The 20326-nt window shown below is 40.0% G+C and overlaps 10 protein-coding genes across 10 annotated transcripts; 4 read left to right on the forward strand and 6 right to left on the reverse strand.

Annotated features, from left to right (window-relative positions):
- Nucleotides 1-388: 388 nt before the first annotated feature.
- On the reverse strand, nucleotides 389-843 carry BDF20DRAFT_833266 (uncharacterized protein; the record flags this gene model as incomplete). The annotated part of the gene is made up of 2 exons (XM_053078627.1): nucleotides 389-603; nucleotides 753-843. 2 exons carry the CDS (start codon nucleotides 841-843, stop codon nucleotides 389-391), a joined length of 306 nt encoding a protein of 101 aa, XP_052939772.1.
- Nucleotides 844-1879: 1036 nt separating this feature from the next.
- BDF20DRAFT_905009 (uncharacterized protein) lies at nucleotides 1880-3047 on the reverse strand (the record flags this gene model as incomplete). Its single annotated transcript, XM_053083106.1, has 5 exons — nucleotides 1880-1981; nucleotides 2052-2274; nucleotides 2424-2722; nucleotides 2814-2911; nucleotides 2990-3047. 5 exons carry the CDS (start codon nucleotides 3045-3047, stop codon nucleotides 1880-1882), a joined length of 780 nt encoding a protein of 259 aa, XP_052939773.1.
- A 1285-nt stretch (nucleotides 3048-4332) lies between these two features.
- BDF20DRAFT_910894 (telomere length regulation protein-domain-containing protein) lies at nucleotides 4333-8041 on the forward strand (the record flags this gene model as incomplete). The annotated part of the gene is made up of 13 exons (XM_053083758.1): nucleotides 4333-4931; nucleotides 5002-5108; nucleotides 5189-5662; nucleotides 5758-5900; nucleotides 5969-6218; nucleotides 6288-6423; nucleotides 6538-6656; nucleotides 6744-6873; nucleotides 6957-7071; nucleotides 7140-7378; nucleotides 7498-7571; nucleotides 7655-7861; nucleotides 7938-8041. 13 exons carry the CDS (start codon nucleotides 4333-4335, stop codon nucleotides 8039-8041), a joined length of 2697 nt encoding a protein of 898 aa, XP_052939774.1.
- A 1555-nt stretch (nucleotides 8042-9596) lies between these two features.
- Nucleotides 9597-11203, forward strand: BDF20DRAFT_815611 (uncharacterized protein; the record flags this gene model as incomplete). The annotated part of the gene is made up of 4 exons (XM_053077096.1): nucleotides 9597-9783; nucleotides 10072-10247; nucleotides 10469-10757; nucleotides 10833-11203. Coding segments are annotated over 4 exons (1023 nt in total), but the record flags the coding sequence as incomplete, so codon positions are not given.
- A 94-nt stretch (nucleotides 11204-11297) lies between these two features.
- Nucleotides 11298-12125, forward strand: BDF20DRAFT_855552 (uncharacterized protein). Its single transcript, XM_053080248.1, has one exon. It carries the CDS (start codon nucleotides 11396-11398, stop codon nucleotides 12011-12013), a length of 618 nt encoding a protein of 205 aa, XP_052939776.1. The 5' UTR covers nucleotides 11298-11395; the 3' UTR covers nucleotides 12014-12125.
- Nucleotides 12116-13819, reverse strand: BDF20DRAFT_855554 (adenylate kinase-domain-containing protein). Its single transcript, XM_053080249.1, has 4 exons — nucleotides 13574-13819; nucleotides 13294-13500; nucleotides 13032-13170; nucleotides 12116-12932 (listed from the first exon to the last, which is right to left on the reverse strand). The coding sequence occupies exons 1-4, from the start codon at nucleotides 13694-13696 to the stop codon at nucleotides 12532-12534; spliced, it is 870 nt and encodes a 289-aa protein (XP_052939777.1). The 5' UTR covers nucleotides 13697-13819; the 3' UTR covers nucleotides 12116-12531.
- On the forward strand, nucleotides 13704-15127 carry BDF20DRAFT_985723 (uncharacterized protein; the record flags this gene model as incomplete). The annotated part of the gene is made up of 3 exons (XM_053085194.1): nucleotides 13704-14159; nucleotides 14181-14289; nucleotides 14363-15127. Exons 1-3 carry the CDS (start codon nucleotides 14038-14040, stop codon nucleotides 15125-15127), a joined length of 996 nt encoding a protein of 331 aa, XP_052939778.1. The 5' UTR covers nucleotides 13704-14037.
- A 192-nt stretch (nucleotides 15128-15319) lies between these two features.
- BDF20DRAFT_330771 (AAA domain-containing protein) lies at nucleotides 15320-16431 on the reverse strand. The gene is made up of 4 exons (XM_053075215.1): nucleotides 16098-16431; nucleotides 15888-16025; nucleotides 15678-15801; nucleotides 15320-15597 (listed from the first exon to the last, which is right to left on the reverse strand). Exons 1-4 carry the CDS (start codon nucleotides 16116-16118, stop codon nucleotides 15428-15430), a joined length of 453 nt encoding a protein of 150 aa, XP_052939779.1. The 5' UTR covers nucleotides 16119-16431; the 3' UTR covers nucleotides 15320-15427.
- A 469-nt stretch (nucleotides 16432-16900) lies between these two features.
- On the reverse strand, nucleotides 16901-19068 carry BDF20DRAFT_331001 (uncharacterized protein). Its single transcript, XM_053075216.1, has 5 exons — nucleotides 18470-19068; nucleotides 18281-18403; nucleotides 18012-18171; nucleotides 17186-17883; nucleotides 16901-17108 (listed from the first exon to the last, which is right to left on the reverse strand). The coding sequence occupies exons 1-5, from the start codon at nucleotides 18949-18951 to the stop codon at nucleotides 17000-17002; spliced, it is 1572 nt and encodes a 523-aa protein (XP_052939780.1). The 5' UTR covers nucleotides 18952-19068; the 3' UTR covers nucleotides 16901-16999.
- Nucleotides 19069-19581, reverse strand: BDF20DRAFT_330728 (uncharacterized protein). Its single transcript, XM_053075214.1, has 3 exons — nucleotides 19469-19581; nucleotides 19363-19394; nucleotides 19069-19285 (listed from the first exon to the last, which is right to left on the reverse strand). The coding sequence occupies exons 1-3, from the start codon at nucleotides 19545-19547 to the stop codon at nucleotides 19214-19216; spliced, it is 183 nt and encodes a 60-aa protein (XP_052939781.1). The 5' UTR covers nucleotides 19548-19581; the 3' UTR covers nucleotides 19069-19213.
- Nucleotides 19582-20326: the final 745 nt, after the last annotated feature.

Consider the following 20326-nt stretch of genomic DNA (forward strand, 5'->3'; position numbering starts at 1 on the left):
TATTACAAGAAATTGAGACTTTATGCTCAAAGTAGATTTTGGTTTCAAGAAGTTGATTTTTTCTTGGCTAAACGTATTGTCCAGAGATTCCATACAACCTTATCATCTGAATTATATTGATCTGAGTTGCGTTTGATTAGCCGCCAATAGATCACGAAATTATCTGAGCAGTTAATTTTGCATTAGAAATGATTTCAAGTCTTGCATAGACCGCCTTGCAGGCGTAGCCATGATTGGCAGCAAATGAATCAGTTATTGCATTTGGTGATGGTAAAAAAAATTAAAGGTGCTATTGAAAAATGACGCCGTACGGTGGGTACGGAATGTTGAAAAAAAGGAAAAAATACTGGGGGGGGGGAGGTGCCTTAGAATCATGCAACCATGAGTATCATAGCTTCTCTGAAGACGAGTGGTTATTTGAAGGTTGCTTTGTTCTGGTAATCGACAGATGCGCCAGGAGTCTAAAGTAAAAGTGTTGACTTGCCTTTCGAATGTTATCAAGCTTTCTATTCTGTGCAAAAGCCTGTCCTGAATGGCTCGGAAAGCCATTGAGGGCCGACCTCAGCTTAGTGATCTTTACAAGCCACCCATACTGCATTTCATCTCTGATACATCATTAGATGGAACTTGGTTATCTTCTATAGGTTGTCTTTACAAAGTCGGCAGGTCTTTCAAAAGGCATAGCTAATTTGTCTTGATTCTTATTTCAAATGGTTCAAAAATTGATGTACTCATTCGAGAAAAAGTCGTACTTGCTAATATGGAGAAGCCCAGTGCTACATGATACAATAGACATGCTCTTAGCTTTCTATAATTAGCCTTGGTGTATCCAACGCTAGGCATTCCAATGGGGACATGTATTGGAAAGGCATGTTCTATTCTTTCAATAAAAATCAATCCCACAGTTACACACTCAGAGCCACATGGGTAAACTGAATAGGCAGAAATTCAGAATATGAGGTAAATCATTGGTCAGTGTTCGAAGTGCGTCCTGCTCCTCTTTGGGGTCCAGAGGATATAGTAAGTCATCCGAATAAAGATCGATTACAATGAAAGAGCGTCATAATGATATCAACATGGTCGTTCGACTAAAAGACATTGGTGTATTGCAAGTTATCAAAAGAAAAAAACAAACCAGACTGATTAACTTGTGTGAGTGTTGATTTTTTACTGCAAACCCTTATGTCACTGATGAAGATGCTATACATTTGATGGAAGAATTTCTAGTGAGACTTTCTCAGCAAGATAGAACTCAAATTCAATCATAGGAAACGGGTGCTGCATCTGTTATGCTTTTGTCTGTGCATTTATGGAAAGAACTGACCGACTGTCTTCACGTTAGCCATATGTTATCCATTTTGGCTCTGTGCACGGTTACCGCCTTTCTCTTTCCATCTGGCCTTAACCTTAGTGGGTTATGAATAAACTGAACACAGAACAGAAGGTCGTATTTTTATCATCACAGATGATCTAACTTGTACTTGAACATGGCCCTTTTTTTTCCCTTTTTTTTGTGTTAAGGCGATTGTACTTTCGAGCTCGGGCTGTGTTCCTATCGCAAAAGATCATGTGCTTACACAGTTTTTAAGACTACGGAAGGGTCTAAGCCGCGATGACACCGATATAATAAACCAAATGGATATCATTCATCGGATAGACAATATATGTTGTTGAATGCAGAAAATGTTCATTATCTATCATTGCGCTAGGGTGCCTTTGTACGACAAGAATGAAAACGCGATAAAGCTCATCAAGTGATTATAGAGGAGCAGCAAAGAAGATGGGAGGGGGGGGGTGGAGGTAGCAACTTACGAAAATTAGATAACAAATATGTGTGTTATGGATGATGTCGTGGTAGCAATAGTTATATAAGATACTTCTATAATGTTGGTTCTAAAGCGAGTTCAGCAAGCATGCCCTTGAAATGTTCAAAATCATCCGTAAGAATCTGCTCTGCTTTGCCAATATCCTCGGAAGAGACCTATACATAGATGGGACTGGGTTAGAGAATGAAGATGGAAACGCGCACGGATTAAAAAAAATAGCGTTACCAAAACGTTGGCGCTTTTGTATGTACTGAGATATAACAAATTGATATGTGCCTCGGCAGCCAAAGGATGCGAGATGGACCACACGATACCGCAACGGTCTAAATTAGATCCAGCTAAATTGACTTGTATTACGCGATAAGTTTGGGATGCTTCATCTTGGAAAATGACATCCGAGTCAAAAAGATTCAAAATGTGTTGATTAGCGATGAGAGATATACCATCACTGGTGGCTGTGTATGAGAAAAAACGGGTATCATTCAAACTAAAGATTCGAAACCCAACCCAAAGGGCCAAGGGGAGGATGCTTTTCAGTATCCCGATTTTGTGTCACTTGTGCGTCTCAATAAAGAAACAAAAAAAAAAAAAAAATACCTGATTTCATCAGATTTGATCAATTCAGGGTAAGATAAGATTTTGAGCACGGTCATTGCCCAGTCCGACCGATAATGGGGATTTAAACCAACACACTGAAGCTCGTCAGACAAGACGGATCTTTCGAATGCATCTTCAAGTAAAAGAGATGTATCACTCTCTAATGAAAGTTTATCCTTTTCCGATGGGTACATGGGTGGTGGCGATCCGCCTAAATATTGGTCTACAGACTCTAGATCGAACTCAAAGTCATGTTGCTGCAGTAGCTGTACTGCCTGCTTCAAACGTCTTTCTTTCACCTGCAAGGGCATAGAAAAAAGAAAAGAATGCCACGACGGTTAAAAAAAGGAATCCCTCATTTTGCCCTATTTTGTTTTCTTCCTTTTTTACCAATACAAAATCTGTTTGATAAATCGACATGTAAAAAATCGAAAAGTTCCCTTGAGCCAGTGGACCAGAGAGGTCACTAATACGCTTTCCGCTAGAGCCTTTTTAAGTGTAATACGTTAATCATTCGTCTGTCTCTTTGAAGAGGAAGGAACAACAGGATGCTCTTTCTAGACTACCTTGTCCTCCTTCATCATCCACTTGTAAGACTCGATACACATCAGCCGAGGCGCTCATATCATGACATTGAGACTGGAGTAGTAGCGGTATAAACTCATTGTCAATCACATCTTTATTGGCTACAATGGAAATTTCATAAGCGTTTTCAGTGAATGAGAAAAAATACTGAGAGCTACAAAGGTAACAAAGGCACGCATTAACAATGATTTGTATAAGAGATATACTAGACAAAAAATAGTCAATTGAAGGGTGCATCCCTATATCGTCTACTTTACTCTTTTGTGTCGTCAAAGAAACAGGACTTTACAACAGCATGGGTTACGTGGTGTAGATGAGATCTAGGGAAATGGAGTAATTTGACTTTGGAAGGTGAAATAGTAATCATAAAGTGCAAAAGAAAAAAAAAAAAAAAAAAAAAAAAGGTGAATTTTCAAGTTTGTTGTATGATTCAAAAACAGAAAATTTTAAATGCGCGACACGGACAGGATAAGAATGTTCCGAAAATGGGTGGGCCTTTGGTTTAAGGCGGCACAGTAAATAAATGGATCAACAATAAACATTGTCCTGCCTCATTTTATTCGTGTGTCTATTAGACATGTAAATTGCTATTATTTATTCTAGAAAAACCTGCCCACATCTGCCAAGAATCTTGAGATTTCAGGTACAGAGGCAATATTGAGCGTCTTGTCTGCTTACAACCTATTCTATTGATGAATTATAGAAATATGATCTCTCTCTTTTTTTTTGTCTCTTTCTTCTTCCTTGATGGCTTCTTAAGGTATGGGGTCCATTGTATCTGTTTTCTTATTCAAAATTGCTTCTTAGGTTTATTACACACGCGCTCATTCAAGTCATTCAAACATGATATGCAGATGTATGCGCTGATTGATTTTTAAAGACGGGACTCTCTTTGTACTAGTTTTATACCTGAGGCCCAAACAAAAAGAACAGAACAAAGACAAGCATATAGGCAATTTAAAAGAGAACGGCTTCTATGCCCGACTACGTAACTTGGGGGTATTCCTCGGGATACAGAACGGAATCCATGCTTAGGGATCCACAAAGGCTCTTTTTTAAGGCAGAAAAAAAAACTTGTCTCAATGGGAAAAGAAGTCTATTTTCTGTATGACTGGTCCGTGCCTGAATTTTTGAAAAAGTAAGGTTTCTTCAAAAGCATTTGTAAGAAGGCAGATCACTTGTAAGCTTTTGCTGGGGGGAGGGGGGGAATTGTTGATTGGTTACGGTCACACTTTTTTGCATGAAAAAAAAAAAAATTGAACATGTCCCTTTTTAGGACAGATTCGTTTTTTACTGTTTGACATTGTCATTTCCTCCATTGTCCATGTCAGTAGCTATTAAAGCCTATGTTGATCAACTCATAGCGCTAGACGAAGCAGCTTTAGCTGCCGAAGCCACTTTAGAAAATATGGTTGAATGCATTTCGCAGCCGCTCCAATGGCTTCAAAGTGATGAACAGTTACTGAATCATGAGCAGCAAGTAGCGTTGATGCGACACGAAAGCTGGAAAAAGCATGTTTGGCATATTTATCGAGATATATTGCCGCGTTGGACGTTTGCATTTCAGAACCATTCTCAAAATAGAACGTTGTTAAAGACAGCTACGTTGTCGAACCCAGCTGCTAGCGAGGAAGTGAGGTACCACATGGCTGCCAAGAGTTTACCGATCTTGATAGAGTGTATCACTGATGAGCAGCAACGCCACAACGCGGCTTTGGACTTGCTTGATATATATGCTTTGTCTTTGAAAAAGCTGTCTCTATCAGCGGATATTCTTTTCTTGTATGCTAAATTTACGCCAGACAGGGATTGCCGATTTTTGGTGTCGTTGTTATGTTCGATACCAAGCCATTTAGCCAATACGTTTGGTGTTCATTCGCAGGACATGTCCTTTTATACAGAACAGGAATGGTTTTTTGATAGGTAAGAGAAAAAGTACATACAAGATAAAAGGGGGGGGGTAGTTTAAGGATATAGACTGACATTGTTGTAGAAAGTTTTACGCAAGACTGAGCCGTCATTTAGCCGAGTGTTTGAGAGAGCATACGGTTCGGTTTACAGTAGAGTTGGCAACAAAAATCATTCGACAGGGTTATGAAGGTACAGTATAAAATAAAGGATGGTCTCTATGAATAGAGTGGATGAATAAAAAATAAATTTATTAAATGAATAATAAATAGATCTCTTTATGGAATCTATCTACCCTATTGCATGCACACATCATACTGATTTATGGCCACATGTGTTTGAGCAAGTGGAAGCCATGACTTCAACAGAGCAAATTGTCAAGCCGATTTTATCCTATGTTAGGAACACAATTGTGCCCAACACCACGATCAAAACAGCATCGGTACAATTAGCACACATTCTTTTAAAAGATACCACCACTGCCAAGACCGCAAGCTCATCGACAGACAAACTACGTGTTTTTGCTTTTTTGAACACAAGTCGTCTAAAGCTATCCAGAGTCACTTGGGCTGACGAGATACTTGTGAGACTCATTATTTCCACTGTTATTCAAGCAGAAGGATGTCCAAACGACACTCATCTATCAGACAGTGCCCATACCATTCTGCTTGATTACGCAAAAACGTGCCTCAAGACATGGTCTGATCCTGTATTTATCAAACATGGAACTTCTCGTGAACGACATTGTAAATTTCAAAAGAGGAAAAAAAAAAAAAAAAAAAAAAAAAAAAAAAGGAAAGGAAGGCTCATCCTCTCTTTTTGTTTTTTTTTTTTCCTTAAGATTTGACCATTTTCATCTTGGTGCTATTAGCGTATTTACCTACAGAGGATATTGAGACGCACATTATGCTTGAAACGCGTTTTATGTCTAGTGTACATCAGTATTTCGATAGTGGGGACAAACGAACAGCAGCTTATGGAGCAGTAAGAATGTTTGCGGTTTTTGCTGGTTACCCATGAAATCGACTCATGATTCATATTCTGTGTTGTAGCTCATGGCTGAATCTATATCCTCTCGAGTGGATAAGGAAAAGAAACTGAATACAGGTCTGCTAGAGTCCATGGATGACTTTAGCGTACTCAAGGAACTTATATATACAAAAGACGCGTTTGAACAAGTGACGAGTGAAAGCAACACTGTTCCACTGACAGAGAATGAGAGCGAAGACGATAAAGACGAAAGCGGGGAAGATGAAGAAATGGACCCCGACGCTGAATTTATCGTGACAGACGACGATATCGGTACGTTTTGAACACGGGATCTCTTGAAAGCTTTCATTTTACTTACATCTACTTTTGATACGAATGTAGAAGAAGAAGAAGACCAGGAGGAGGAGGAGGATGATGATGATGATCTCCAACCTTATTATATGGAAGAGGAATCAGATGATGAGGGTGTAAAAGAAGACGGCTTCTCGAAAAAACCTCAAGACAAACGGAAACCAGTGTAAGTTAGAAAATGACATACAAACACGTGGTTCGAAGGGGGCCAAAGAGGGAACAATAGAGCTGTGCGTGAAATGATAAATGCTTAGTCAATGTAAAACCTATGTATTGTTAGATATGTGAGAGATCTGATTTGTTACTTACGAGATCAGGAAGACCCGGTGAAACTTGAAATTGGGTTGAATGCAGCAGAACAAATTATCCGTCAAAAAGCTGGGGCTGGAACCGAACTGAGTAAGCAAACGCACAAAATAAAAAACTGTGGAGACAAAATAGCTCTGAAACCTAGGAATGTATTTAATTTTGATGGGTTATTGTTAGATGAATCGTCCATTGAATTAGCAAAATACTTGATCACTTTTCCAGACGCTTACGAAATCGACCATGCAAGACAGTTACAACAGGCGGCCTTGGTGGCTTTGATGGCAGCGGTGCCTGCCACAGTGACAGGGTAAAAGGCCAACAAAGAAGGGACACAGTAAAAAAAAAAAGAAAAGAAAAGATGCATCCACTCATCTGTGTTTCTCTTTATAGGTTTATTATCGATGAATTATACGACAGAAACACATCTACGGGACAGAAGCAGCTTATATTGGGCTCCATTTCATTAGCAGTAAGAGAGCTGGCTGGATGGTCATTGTCGGGAAACGTAAGGAAATCATGATCATTTTGTTATTGAAGCGTTCATTTCTAACCCAGTTTTTTGAATGACCGCAGGCGGACGAAACAGAAAAAGGAGTAACAGAAATTGAAAAGAAGTTGGAAGATATAAGTTTATCCGCAGAAAATAGCCTCGTTAGACAACAAGTAGGTAAGCCTGTCTTTATGTCACGAAAGATGGCGTTAGAAAAGCAGCAGAAGACGGTGCAAAAGAATCGATTGGCCGGCTTAGCGGGGCCCGTCTTTTTCTTTCCTCTGTTGGTTGGATGGTGGGAAGGTGCACAAGGCCGCATAAAGTAATACAAAAAAGAAAAAAAAAAAAAAAACCAAACCAACCCAGGATTGGCATCGAAAAAGGACTGACGCGAAAAAATATTCTATGATACGTGCAAATCGCGTTTTCGTTTTCGTTTAGATATTGGCTAGGAAATAACCAAATAGTAGCTGAAAGGTTTATTTTAACGCTCAACATCATATTGCATAGCGCCAGTAAGTTCGTGATCAATAGGGTGACAAAATACCAGAGGATAAAAATGTGCAACATACTGACGGTTTTCTCTGAATCCAAACAGCAAACACACCGGATAAAAGAAAGATTGTCAAAGAATATTTTGAGTTTGCCTTATCCATGAGATATGCGCATCAACAGTCGGTTGGTGTTAAAAAAGCACTGTTGCTTGGTATTGAAACAATTATCAGTGTAAGCTATGGTGGACAGGAAAAGCTTCTTTTCTACGATTATAGAAATGAACTCGAACAAGTAAAGGATTGGCTTGCAGGTAAAAAAAAAAGCGGGTTTGTTTTTTTGTGGGTGGACCTATTCTTAAATTCTATACGCTAAATCCTATTCTGTAGACATCATGGAAAGCCACTCGGAAGAACAATTGCAAGAAATCACAGTTCGTATTCTTGTTAGAATATCAAAAATCGCATTAGCAGAATTACGAGGTAGTGAGTAGAATTCTAAGCAAAAGCAGGTGGTTTCTACTTTTTTCCTCTCTGTAGAGCATGTACACTCTGCCATTCTTACTTTCACTGGTGCAAGAAAAAGAAAAAAAAAAGAAGCCTCCTTTAGACAGTAGTCTACGAACCCGTTGTGTCCTAGGACCATGTACCAGCTCAGTCATGCCATGTTGATCGATTATTTATAAACGGCCGTCATCGTTATTTAGTTATGTCATTGCTTTTTAACATCTTTTATTTTTTTCTCAATAATAACACGACGCTTGTCAAATACCTAGTTCTATTGTCACGTTCGGTTGCTTTTGATTTTGAAAAAGTTTGTCAAGTGATGATCCGCTTTTTCAATGCCTTCTAACAGACTTTTTTAATGAAAAAAAAATAAAATAAAAAAATGGCATACATCTTCAAGGCATTCTTCTACTAGTATATATGCATACTTTTACGGCTTGGTTGTTACACTGCGGAAAAAGAAAAGATTTTTTCTATGGGACTAAATCGTTAAACTTCAATTCTAGATTGACTTTTTTTTTTTTTTTTTTTTTTTTTTTTTTTTTTTTTTTTATTTGGGTTTTTTCGCAGTGTAAATAATAAAAGATGCAACAACATTCATATAAATCAGAATAAATAGGATGACAATGACAGTAAATTGAACTCACGTGTCAATTGCATTAACGATGTCATGTTTACCTAACAAATGCCCTTTTTCTTTACGATGATCTTTGGGTGGTATCCCAAAAAGAAATCACTATGACAAATTGGTTTTTAATTGATTATTTGGGCTAAAAAAACTTTTTTCCAAAAAGGCGTGATACAAAAGACAATTCAACGAGTTGAGGTGAGCGTAGGTCGGCCAATCACGGAATACTGTTTATAGACGAATTGTTGTCAAATGCGGCCGGGAGAAAAAATTAAAAAAGGGACAGTAAGGGGTTGCGAGGGGAGGGGGTCAAGCAGTCTGCGTGCGTTGGAATGAAAAAGATGACAATTGTCTTCTTCATTACTATGATGCACGTAAAAGCCTGCTCATTTTTTTTCAATGAGAATTAAGTTACAAACATTAGCTTTTTTTTTCTTCGATTTTTCCATATTGCCTATTCAGTTTCAGTGAGTCTTATTGTTGTTACTCCACCTTTTTCTTCTATGACAAATACTTTAAAACTCCGATAAAAAAACAAATTTACAAGCAGCACATGCAATGGGTTGCCTTAAACGCCCTTTTACCTACCCTTTTTTTTGGTTTTTTTTTTTTTCTTTTTCTTCTTTTCTCTTTTCTCTTTTTCGTTCCCTTTTTTGCTTAGAATAAAGAAAGCCCTTTTCTAATTGAGCCATTTTTTTATGTGATTTCTATTTTCTATTCTTGTTCCCTTTTTTCCTTTGTTTTGTCTTTTTGCATTGAATTAAAAAAAAAGTATAAAAACCTAGGAACACACCTTACAGACACACTCATTTATCTATCTATCTAAACCCAAACGACATAACCTCCCCCCTCTTTTTCTTTCACTCTCTAAAATGGATTTTTGCACTACAACCACTTCATCTTCTGAAAACAAAATGTTACACTCACCTACTTCTTTATCGTTACAAGACTTGATTAATGCACCTGAAAAGGCAGAATGTCTACTTGAACTCTTGACCGCTGATCAGATCTCGGCTATTGAACACACCATTGGAAAGGTCAAACGTAGACGACTGACACATGGCCATCATAAAAAGGAAAAGCAAGACGATCAACAGATAGGTACTACAACCACCGCCGCGATTGTATCTTTAACTCCCGTCACGCCACCTCCAACCAGCACGACCGATGAGATGACCCTGTTGACCACGACGACGACGACGACGACAACGACAACGACAACGACAACTGCTCCTACTTCGACTTTGGCTTCTACTACACGTCTCCATGGCTCTCCTTCTCAAGATAATTCTACCAGCACGACCCATACCCCGCCTCCGCCGCCACCTCCGCCTGCTTCTTCCTCTGTTTTGAAACAGCAGGTTCTGAAACAGACAACCCATCATGCAGCCAATCATCCCACAACAGCTCCGAACAATGAACCTGTTACCGAGGTCAGAGATGGCGTCGAATGGGTGTCCTTTGTTTATTCACATAATCGTGCCCTTAAACGTTACTCTATCCGTACAGATATTCAAGCAGTCGACGTTTCCATTCTAGACGATAAATTTAGAAGCGAAAATTGTGTAAGTTTATCCTCCCCCCACCGCCCCCCCCTCTCTCTCCAAATGCGTGAAAACAAAGAAAACAAACATTTTATTGTTTCTACGTTCATTCTTTTCAATGACCGAAATGGGGTCTGTCAGAAGAGGAGGGGGCGGAAAACAACTTTCATATTAATTTAGGTCTGGAATCCATCCCCTTGACATTGCTCACTCATATCTATGCATTTACACACACACAATAGGTCTATCCTAGAGCCAATTTACCTAAAGAAGAATACAATGGCAATCGTTGGGCTTATGAAACCGAATGCAATCTTCTTGGATGGAAGCTGGCTTTTTTAAATAAAGAAGAAATTGCCGGAAAAAGAGGTCTTATCCAACGTGCTGTGGATTCTTACCGTAACCGTTATCCTAGTATGCGCTCTCGTCGTGTGGCTCGTCAGGAAAAGTTACTGAATGGTACCCTCCGTAAACGTAAACACAGAGAAGGCGACCCTCCTCATGGAGATCCAGCCGCGGAAGCGCATGTGGGTGGTACTACTACTACCATCACCAGCGGGGCGGCCTCCACCCACAACAGCAACAGCAGCACTTGTTCGACAGCAGCCCCATCGACCCTGCATACGCATACGCATCATCCTAAAACAATCGCTATTGAAGACGCTCACCACCAACGTTTCCGTATCAAGATCAACGTTGAATCTGTTCCTTTGGAAGAAATCAACATTGAATTCCGAAAAGCCAATTGTCCTTATCCCCGCGTCATGCGTATTCCAAAGCCTGCTACGAATGATGCTCGTTGGGTAGAAGAGACGATGTGTAATGAATTAGCTTGGAAACTTGCCTGGTTGAATCCTCGACATTTAGCCGGCAAGAAGAACATGCTTCAGCGTGCTTTGGATATCTATCGTTCGAAATTCATGCCCTCTCTGCAACCACGTAAGCATTCCAGTCGGACGGCCCCCATTTCGCCCCCTTCCTTGACCGACAGAATGGATCCTCAAGCGACCTTAGTCGGGCTCCTGTCCCCTATGGCCATCCTGCCGTCCATGGCAGAAGAGACGATGGACGCAGCAGCAGCAGCAGCAGCAGCAGTAGCAGCAGCTAAAAACGGCAGCATTCCTCTGACGGTGGATGCATTGTCAGCTCAGAATGCATTCTTTGAAAAGATGACCCAGAACGCTACTGTTGCTTCGCCTGCTATGTCCAATGTAAGTGGCACCACGGAATCGCTTGACTTTGCAGATTGCTTCTCGCTGGCCGACGAAGATAGTATGAATGCTTTTGATGCTTCGTTATTTTGTGGTATTCTTTTGCAAGACGCGACGACCGCGCATCTCTTTGACAGTCCTACCGTTCCTGTAGCTACTACCACAGCAACAACAACAACAACAACAACAATAACAGCAACACACAATGAAAATAGCCTGGATGAAAGCCATCGAAATTCAACCAGTTCTTATTCGTCTAATAGCAGTAGTACTGCATGCACTCCTAGTCCTAGCCTACCTGCAAATGCATTCACCAACGAATTCTTTGACCAATACATCATGCCTGTCGACGATCCGATCTTCACTCTCGGCGCAGGTCATGATGACACCGCCACATCGACTACGACCACGACGACTGCTGTTACTGCCGCAGATCTCTCTAAACTGATGTACAATACTGTATTATCCATGAATAGCAATCCTACCACTACTACTTCTGTCATCACCACTCCCACTACAGCCACCTTGGAAGACAACTTTATTACTTCTGCTAGTTTATTAGACCCTCTTTTCTAATGTGTCCTATTTATTTATTCTGTTCACTTTCTCACTTACTCTTCATGCAAAAAAAAACGTCTGTATATATTTTAACTTTTTTTTTCTTTTTCATAGATTCACAAAAAAAAAAAAAAAAAAAAAAAAATTACAGCTTCACACCAACTCATTGCGTCATTTAATTTTAAAACAGTGTGTACATAGATATTTGCACAAATAAAAACGATTCTTTTCCACAACACAATGGCAGTACAGACCATGGATGTCTCTCGTCCATCCAAGACGAACATTTGTCTAACTTGAAAAAAGAATGACTCGGGAAGTGGAAAGAGATGAAGAGGTGGACGATGTTTCATTTAGGGTTTCAATTGTGGATGAGGACGGATAAAGAGAATATATATTTTTGCTGTACAATAAGAGATGAGAGGGGGAGAAGCAAAGCTAAGTCAATAGATTGAAAGCATTGGGGGAAAAGAAGGGTGTAAGGAATGAATAAATGGAATGAATACATTCGTTCTACTACTGGCGGTGATTGTCTTTTAGTTTGCACCCACGGCCACTGCTCTGTGCTCCTCTGCTTCTGTTGCTTCGTCCTGCCGGTCAAACGATAATTGCTGGCGAATGGATGCAATCGAGTAGTTGCTTGCATCGGGCACCATGATGGCCGGTAAAACACCTAATCGATTCACAATCTCTTTCTCAATCTTTGGGTATATTTCATCACTCGTACTGCCTTCCACATGAACAACAATATCTTGATAATGGTCCAGTAAAGGCGCGGCCATACGATGATGTTGATCCAAACGCACTTTAAATACTTCTGTTGTGTCGTCTGGCCGTTTCGATAAAGGCTCTCCCGTAATATCATCCAAACCTGCTATCTGTGGTGGGTTGTACGACAAATTGTAGACTCGACCTGAAGGGATATGAACATAACGGTCTATCATGTGTTTCATAACAAGGCTAAACAGTGAGTAGACAAAAGACATAGGATCTGCCTGTTTATGGGGGGTTTTTTTTTCTTTGTGTCTTATTTTACCCATGATGCGTTGTAGAATGACTTCCTCAGGTACTTGGAGATTGATAACGAGGTTTAACGGTTGCATTATTCTATTCAAATTGGCATCCAGTGCTTTCGCTTGATGGAGCGTTCTTGGAAATCCGTCTAAAAGCCAATTCTAAAAGAGAGACAATCCTGGTTTAGTCGAGCCGTTTTCTTTTGTCCGTCAGAAGCTGCTGCTGCTACTGCTGCTACTGCTGCTTGCTCTTGTTTTTTGTTTTTTTTTTTCTCGAAACTTTACAGCGTTACCAACTTTTCTCAATTCAGCATCAATCAAAGAGACAACTAAATCGTCCGGCGCTAACTTTCCATCAGCTACACACTTTTCTGCTTGTCGACCCAAAACGGTTTGTTCTTGTATATTTTTTCGTAAAAGGTCTCCGCTCGATAAATGCGCTACACCGAAATTCCTCTGGAGTCTTGTGGATTGTGTTCCTTTTCCTGAGCCCTTTTTAAGGAAACTTTAGAGATAATTTTTCCTTTTTTTTTTTCCGTTTCTAGACATTTTTTTCTTTTCGTACCGGGCAGCCTATAAGTAAGAGTCGTAAGGGTTGTATAGCGTTTGTTGGACAATCGTGGTAATATCGAGCTGCCTTTCTCATAGTCAATTCGCTTGTCAACAAGCTATTACAACGACGCAACATTTTTCCCCCGGGTTTGAAAATGAAGTAAACAAATGTGAGAAAAGCAATAAGAAAAAACGCCTCTTTTTTTATTTTTTTATTTTTTAAAGTTCATGCTTGAAGGGGATAATTTTTATCCGAGTCACGGCATAAAAAAATGAAAAACCTAAAGGGATTGAGCCCATTGTAAAGCAATTAATTTTTGTGAAAGGGGGTGGGGGGAGAACTATGATCATAAACAAAAGCAAACAAGTCCTTTTGACATTTCTTAAAGCAGAAGGGAAAAAAAGTCTGATGATGACAAATATCTAAAAGAGGCATTTTCAGAGATAACGCTCTTTCTTTTTTTTGTTTTGCCCACGATGCCAAATCGTCATCTGAAAAGGCTTCCGTTAGAGGCTGTTTCTGGAGCCTTTATCAGAAATGCTTATGAACTTTTAGCAACAAAAAGACTGAATAGGACTGCTTATAGAATTAAAAACAGGTAAATATGTAATGTATTCAGTCTTCTTTCTTGTCTTTGTTCTCTTTTTAAAAAAATGCGTGAACTTTTGGACAACGAAACGCGTCAAGACATACACGAATACTTTCCCACGTTAGCAGAAAAGAGTACAGTAAACACACAGAAGAACATCCCTTTGAAAAACACTGCCTCCTATCCTTTCTCTCTCTCTTCCTTCTTTAGAGCAACTATTCCAATTGGCTCAAACGGTGCCTTTACCACGCTTACCAGACATCGACCTTCAAACAGACAGACTCGACTCTCTTCAATGGAACCAAAAATGGAGAGTCTCTCTCAAGACACTGCAAAAATTGGACACACTCGAATGCACCCTACAGCAACCTCTCCAACACAGGATGAAGCTACCAGCTCATCTGTATTTAGAACCACCTGTATTTTTAGACGACCATTTACCCTCAAGACCTGACCCATGGGACTGGAAAGAAAAATCAAAACATTTTCCTCTGCTTGCAGAGAAAAATGAGAATCACGCTTGTTGGATAGAGGAAGAAGAAGAAGAAGAAGAAGAAGAAGAAGAAGAAGAGAGCAAAGGGAAGGGAGCTGAAAAATTCAAGTATAAAATAGAGGTGATTCAAACATTGGCAAGTGTCAAACGACTCTCACAGAGTCAAAGAATCAGCTTGCGTTCTTTGGACGATTTAAAGAGTCGTTTTCTACCGGATGCTTACGGCATGGAGGTCCCTGTGCGCGCCCACGAGACACAAGCCGCTCCTCCCAAAGAAAAACGGCAAATAGCCACAGCAACGACATTACATAGCAGAAATATGGAACCTACTCCATTCTTACCGCATAGACAACTGGAAGAGTTTCAAAGTTTACAGCAAAAGACAAACAGCCATCTTATTAAAAAAAAGCGAATCTATAATAGCAGCAGCGGAGCAAAGAGAGAGTGCGAACTAGACGAAAGTAGACGGTTCAAGTTTGATTAAGACATCGTCCAAATGATTGGCTTGAATACAACTATCTATTCACAAAAAAAATAAAAAAAAATACGTTGATATCCTTATGAATAAACACATGTAGTCATTGTATCAGTCTGCTATCTTACCCCCACACTCCCAAAGAATTTTTGACCAAAGCTCATTCATCGCAAATAGGTTTTTACTTCCAAGAATGATTAAATGACGTCTCGCCCGTGTCAAGGCGACATTGATACGGGGATAATTGTCCATGAATTGACTTACGGATGTTCGCACTGTGGATAAAATGATAATCTCTTTCTCACCGCCCTACATCACAAGCAAATAAGTTGCGTCAGTATCCCCCCCCCCACTCAAAACAACCGTATCCTCTCTACGGGTACTTACTTGAAAGGCGTCTACTGTGGAGATCTGAATACCTTTGTTTGTTGCTTGCTCAGTATTCAGGTGCTCATTCAATCGATCCACTTGCTCTTTATCTATATCGACGGCAAAAGGTATAAGCAAAAAACAAACTTTCGATAGTGAAGAGCCATAGGTTCTTTCTCCAGTCACTCACATAATGAAATAACACCTATATCTTCCACAGCAACCTGACAGGAGGTCAATCTGCCAAGCAATTTTAGCACCACACTCATTTCAGCGTCATTCGAATAAGAGTTGTTCTTTACAGCTTTTTGCTCCTACACATAGTTGATATTCTCTGATTAATAACAAAAAAAAAAAAAAAAAGAAAAGTTACCAAGAATAATAATAGAGTTTACAGTACCTTTCCAACACCCATATCAATGAATAGTAGCGTAGGTAATCCGGCAATTAAAGGCTTTCTATCTTGTTCTGTAACGCCATTCAATAGTCTTTGTTCATAAAAAAGCTTGTTGCTGATACCAGCGATACGCGGATGGCACTGTCATGATACATCAAATCAGTTAGCACGGCCATATGGATTCTGTTTGGCTTTCAGTTTTATATACTTTACTCTATACTGTGTTCTTAGCATGATAGACTAGCCCAAAGGATGGATGATGAGAAAACAAGAGAAGGAAACATGTTATTTTGAAAGGGAAAAAGTGTTTGATTACCTCATGCCCCATTTCCATCATTCGATCAAACATGGTTTTATCCAAGCCTTTACCAGCCTTTCCCTCTTCTGCATTCGTAGCCAACGTCGGCGGTAATTGCAAAGGGTCGCCAATCATCACCATTTTATGACAGGAAAATCTCGCCAGCGGCACTACTGTCAAAGGCTCTAGCAGTTGAGATGACTCGTCGATCAAAATAAAGGGGAACTGAACATCTTCAAACACTTCAAAACTAGACGCCATAAACGTCGTGCCAATCACATTCACGGACTGTAGCTGATTCTGCTTCTCTGCCTTACGGAAATTCTGAATGGCTCTCGAAATATGATCCATGTCTTCCTCAGAGTTTTGAGGATCCTCCAACATCTGCTCCAACTCTTTGAGTTCTTCATTACTATTTAGCCTTGCTTTAGCAGTGTAGGGCAGAAGATTCTTTGCAATCTTTCTCATACTCCCGATACGCATGAACAGGTCAAATCCAAGTCTCATCAAGGTTTGTAAAATGCGATCCACAGCCACGTTCTATTCATACAAGTCTTGTAAGTTGGATATGTCATACTGCAAATGCCCCGTTGATTTTTTCTTCACTCACCGTCATGGAGGACACCAACATCTTAAACTGTATGGCCTCTTCTGGCTCTCTCCTTTGATTGGCCAAGTCGATAATATCTTGTAGAAATATAATAATCACTGCAGCTAGATAACTATAAAGTAGTGGAAATAGGGCAAACAGTGAATTCATAGGTCAAAGCAGTTCTTGCCTTTCATGTCAATGTCGTCTCTTTTGCAAATGATCCTTCTACCTTTTACCTGAACCGTAAACACCATGTACCAACACAAAGGGTCTATTGGCGTTTTCATTCCAACCAGGAGCGACAATCAAAGTATGAGCCACTTGCCTTAACACTCTATCATAAATAAATAAAAAATGTGCCAGCTAAGCTACCTTGCTTCCCAAAAAAATTTCTTCCCATCAGATAGGTACCGTTCTTGATCAAGATTTAACTTGTACTCGCGAATAGTGTCTACAAGCTTGGCTTCGACATCAATACCGTCTCCAACAGTTAGCCGAATGCAATGCAAAGTTGGGTACTCTATCGATCCACCACCACCACCACCAGGCTTCTTGCTTTTTCTGTTGCTCTTTCTAATCTGATCGTCGGTCATAATGTATGGCAGTAAATTAAGTTTGCTCAACAGCACATTATCATTCAGTGTATCCAGCATCATAAATTCCGTGCTGGCAGCAATAGTGCGTAAAGCGTATACATCTGCCTCTTCTTTGAGAATTTGAGCAGCCACGCGTGCATCTCTCGGTGAAATACACTCTAGTTCCAATGAGCCGTCCGAAAAAGGGCCATAAAAGGTACTTCTTGCCAAGAATGTTTGACTCGATTCAAAAGAAGAAACTTTGGAGAGAACCCAAATATCGTCCTTGGCGTATTTCGACGAGTGCTCTCGGCTGGTCGCTGGAATCATCAGCCGTAATCTTCGGTGGCCCTCACCCTCCAATGAAGAAGAGGAGAGTGAGGAAAACGATGGATAGGTTGATTTTATCTCACAGAGGACGTAGAGACTCATCCCCTTGGACCGAATCGCTCTTTCTAACTCTTGCCCGTGCTTGTGTTTACCAAATTTTTCATACATTGTGTAAAAATAAAGGCCGTAATTCAAAAGTAAAATCTAATGACCCAACGTGACAAGAAAAAAAAAAAAAAACCAACAAACTTACAGTAAGTCTCACACACAAAGAGCCGATTACCCTATGTACATAGCCTCTGCAGCTGGCACATGCATCACGCAAAACGTACCTCTAAATGCTCAAGAATAAGCTTTTTGAACGTTTCTGTGTACGCATTGACAGAATTGAACTTGGCAGGCACCGTCTTTGATCTCTTGGGATATTTTTTGCTCTTTAAAATGGAGAATGCTTTTTTACTGTTGGGAAATTGAAGGGTCACCTGGGTATAACTAAAAAGGCATAACATAAAGTAACCATTGTTTCGCGTTAAGGACAATTTTTTTTCTCTACATCACTGAAGGATACTTTTGTATATTTCTTCCTGTAGATAGGACCTACGTTCCATTAGCGAGAGGGCTTTTGAAAGAGCTGGAAGTTGTTTTGGAGGAGGAAGCATTCGAGGTGCCTGTCACTGTGCTTTGTTGTTCTGCAGCTAACGTTGAGGCTGTAGCAAAAGATGAACTATGTATAGAGATCCAATGAATAAACTCTTGTTGTCGTAGTAAGAAAAGTGTCTGCATCATTTACCTTCCGTGGGTATTATCTACCACCGTAGACGTAGATGTTGTAAGTGGTGGCAATGGTGTAGCTGTTGTAACAATTTCCGCTGATCTGTGAGTACTTTTTTGCCTGTTAGCAATCATCATAGACATAGGATGTTGGTGTCCTTGTAAATGAGGAAGCGCGGGTATCGTTGCATGATGAAGATGTGTAGAAGGAGACGCTTTGGACAAACCGAATCGGGGTCTCTTTAAAGGTGTCATATTCGCTCTATCGCTCGCAGCCTCTAAAGTCGGCGGAGGATGCTGGGAAGTCCCCCGAACAGTAGGCATAGACGCTACAGACGAACGTTCTACCCTTACTTCCTCCTCTGAATCTTCTTCCTCTTCTGGATCTGGCCTTATTGCTCTTTTTCTTGGTAGTGTCGTACTACTGCTACTACTAAAGGAAGTGCTTGGCTTGGGTATAGTTCGAAAAGGCTGAGCATAAGGTCTATTCATTAAAGGCATGTGTTGTCGCTCTTGAGCAGTTGTGGCAAAGAAAGCAGCTGCTTTTGCTGGAGCAGGTTGCCGTGAAGAAGTCGTTTGTACAATAGGGTCCAAGCTGCTGTCCACGAGTTCGTTCTCCTTGAGTGATTCAATGGTGACAAGATGCCGATCAAACTCAAGTTCATCACCTATAGTTGGCGCACTTCCTTTGCAAAACTTTCTATTTCATTGATTGAATTTATACTATCGAGTTACAATGTTGAATGTCTATTGTATTTCTACTTTAAATTATGCAGATAGGTATCTGATGTTTATACCTGTCGATATTGTAGCCTTTCTCATCAATAAGTACAAGCTACATCGTAAAAATAAATCTTTATTAGACAGTGTGTTTTCAATAAATGATTCCTTTAAATCACAACCAAACCAAACCTTTCTATTGCTGCTGTAATATTTCATGGTTCCTATTATGCAACGTCGCAAGTTAGCTATTTTCAACCATCGTGATCGATGAAAACTGTAGGTTGATCATTCGTACCATCTTGCCACGTTTTAAACTTTTTTTGTTTTTGAGCAGTAAATAATACTATGAATTGAGACACATTGTTGTCTGCCATTGCAATGTTGTTCCAAGGAAAAGCGATCTAATGAAGCTCTGTTTTGGTTCCTGTCGAATTTCTCGTAGTCATAAAAATGGAGTTCTGGTTTTTTTTCTGACCCCGCTTGTCAAACTTGATGTTCATGTTACAAAGGATGCATAGATAGATCGATCCATGGGTAGGTTTAGCCCAAATACAGTTCGGTTGAGCTATTCTAAGCAAAACTTTTTCAAAAAACAGAGCCAGATAAACTGTTTTTGCAATACACCGAAGAAAGAAAAAAATACGAATCGAAGAAATGCGTTACATTAAGATACATCAATATGCCCCTTACCTCAATATGTGCTATAAAGCGTAGAGTAGAATTGACCTTTTTCATTTCAAGTGATTAGTCCAGTCTATAGTAAGTGCTTTCAATGAAACAGTACCAGTGGCATGTTGGTTAAGCTTTATTCAACTTTGTTTCCTTTCACGACAATCGGGAACAACGCGCTTTTCTCCTATATAAATTATCATTTTCTTCGTAAGTGACTCATTGCAAAGAAACCACTACCAAGGTACATTTTCTATTCCAATGTTCATCAAAGAGGGAAGACGTGCGTATCCAAAGCCAACTGGCTTCTACTGCTTTTTACAACAGGGCATCGTCATTCGAGAATAAACACCAAAGCACCATGATTTCTGATTCGTCAGCAGCATCAGTAACATGTGAAATCCAAATTCACATGGAGCCAGAAAGAGAGAGTCACGTTTTGGGAAATGCGCTTACTCCACATTATTTGTTGTGCGCATTTCCT

This window comes from Mycotypha africana (assembly GCF_025528875.1).
Source record: "Mycotypha africana strain NRRL 2978 chromosome Unknown BDF20scaffold_2, whole genome shotgun sequence".
Lineage (NCBI taxonomy): Eukaryota > Fungi > Mucoromycota > Mucoromycetes > Mucorales > Mycotyphaceae > Mycotypha > Mycotypha africana.

Excerpts from the sequence above, each read along its gene's own strand:
- BDF20DRAFT_855552 (XM_053080248.1), top strand. The coding sequence starts at position 11,396 with ATGACCCAGAACGCTACTGTTGCTTCGCCTGCTATGTCCAATGTAAGT.
- BDF20DRAFT_330728 (XM_053075214.1), bottom strand. The coding sequence starts at position 19,547 with ATGGCAGACAACAATGTGTCTCAATTCATAGTATTATTTACTGCTCAA. Across the intron at positions 19,395-19,468 it reads GTTTAAAACGTGGCAAGATG|GAACCATGAAATATTACAGC; the intron begins GTACGAATGATC and ends GTTGCATAATAG. Across the intron at positions 19,286-19,362 it reads ATTACAGCAGCAATAGAAAG|CTTGTACTTATTGATGAGAA; the intron begins GTTTGGTTTGGT and ends TTTACGATGTAG.
- BDF20DRAFT_330771 (XM_053075215.1), bottom strand. The coding sequence starts at position 16,118 with ATGCTAAGAACACAGTATAGA. Across the intron at positions 15,802-15,887 it reads TTGATATGGGTGTTGGAAAG|GAGCAAAAAGCTGTAAAGAA; the intron begins GTACTGTAAACT and ends AACTATGTGTAG. Across the intron at positions 15,598-15,677 it reads TATAGGTGTTATTTCATTAT|ATAAAGAGCAAGTGGATCGA; the intron begins GTGAGTGACTGG and ends CCGTCGATATAG.
- BDF20DRAFT_331001 (XM_053075216.1), bottom strand. The coding sequence starts at position 18,951 with ATGCCTTTAATGAATAGACCTTATGCTCAGCCTTTTCGAACTATACCC. Across the intron at positions 18,404-18,469 it reads GTAGATAATACCCACGGAAG|TTCATCTTTTGCTACAGCCT; the intron begins GTAAATGATGCA and ends CTCTATACATAG. Across the intron at positions 17,884-18,011 it reads TTATTCTTGAGCATTTAGAG|ATTTTACTTTTGAATTACGG; the intron begins GTACGTTTTGCG and ends TTGGGTCATTAG.
- BDF20DRAFT_855554 (XM_053080249.1), bottom strand. The coding sequence starts at position 13,696 with ATGTTGCGTCGTTGTAATAGCTTGTTGACAAGCGAATTGACTATGAGA. Across the intron at positions 13,501-13,573 it reads TCTTACTTATAGGCTGCCCG|GGCTCAGGAAAAGGAACACA; the intron begins GTACGAAAAGAA and ends TTCCTTAAAAAG. Across the intron at positions 12,933-13,031 it reads CATTCTACAACGCATCATGG|ACCGTTATGTTCATATCCCT; the intron begins GTAAAATAAGAC and ends AACACATGATAG.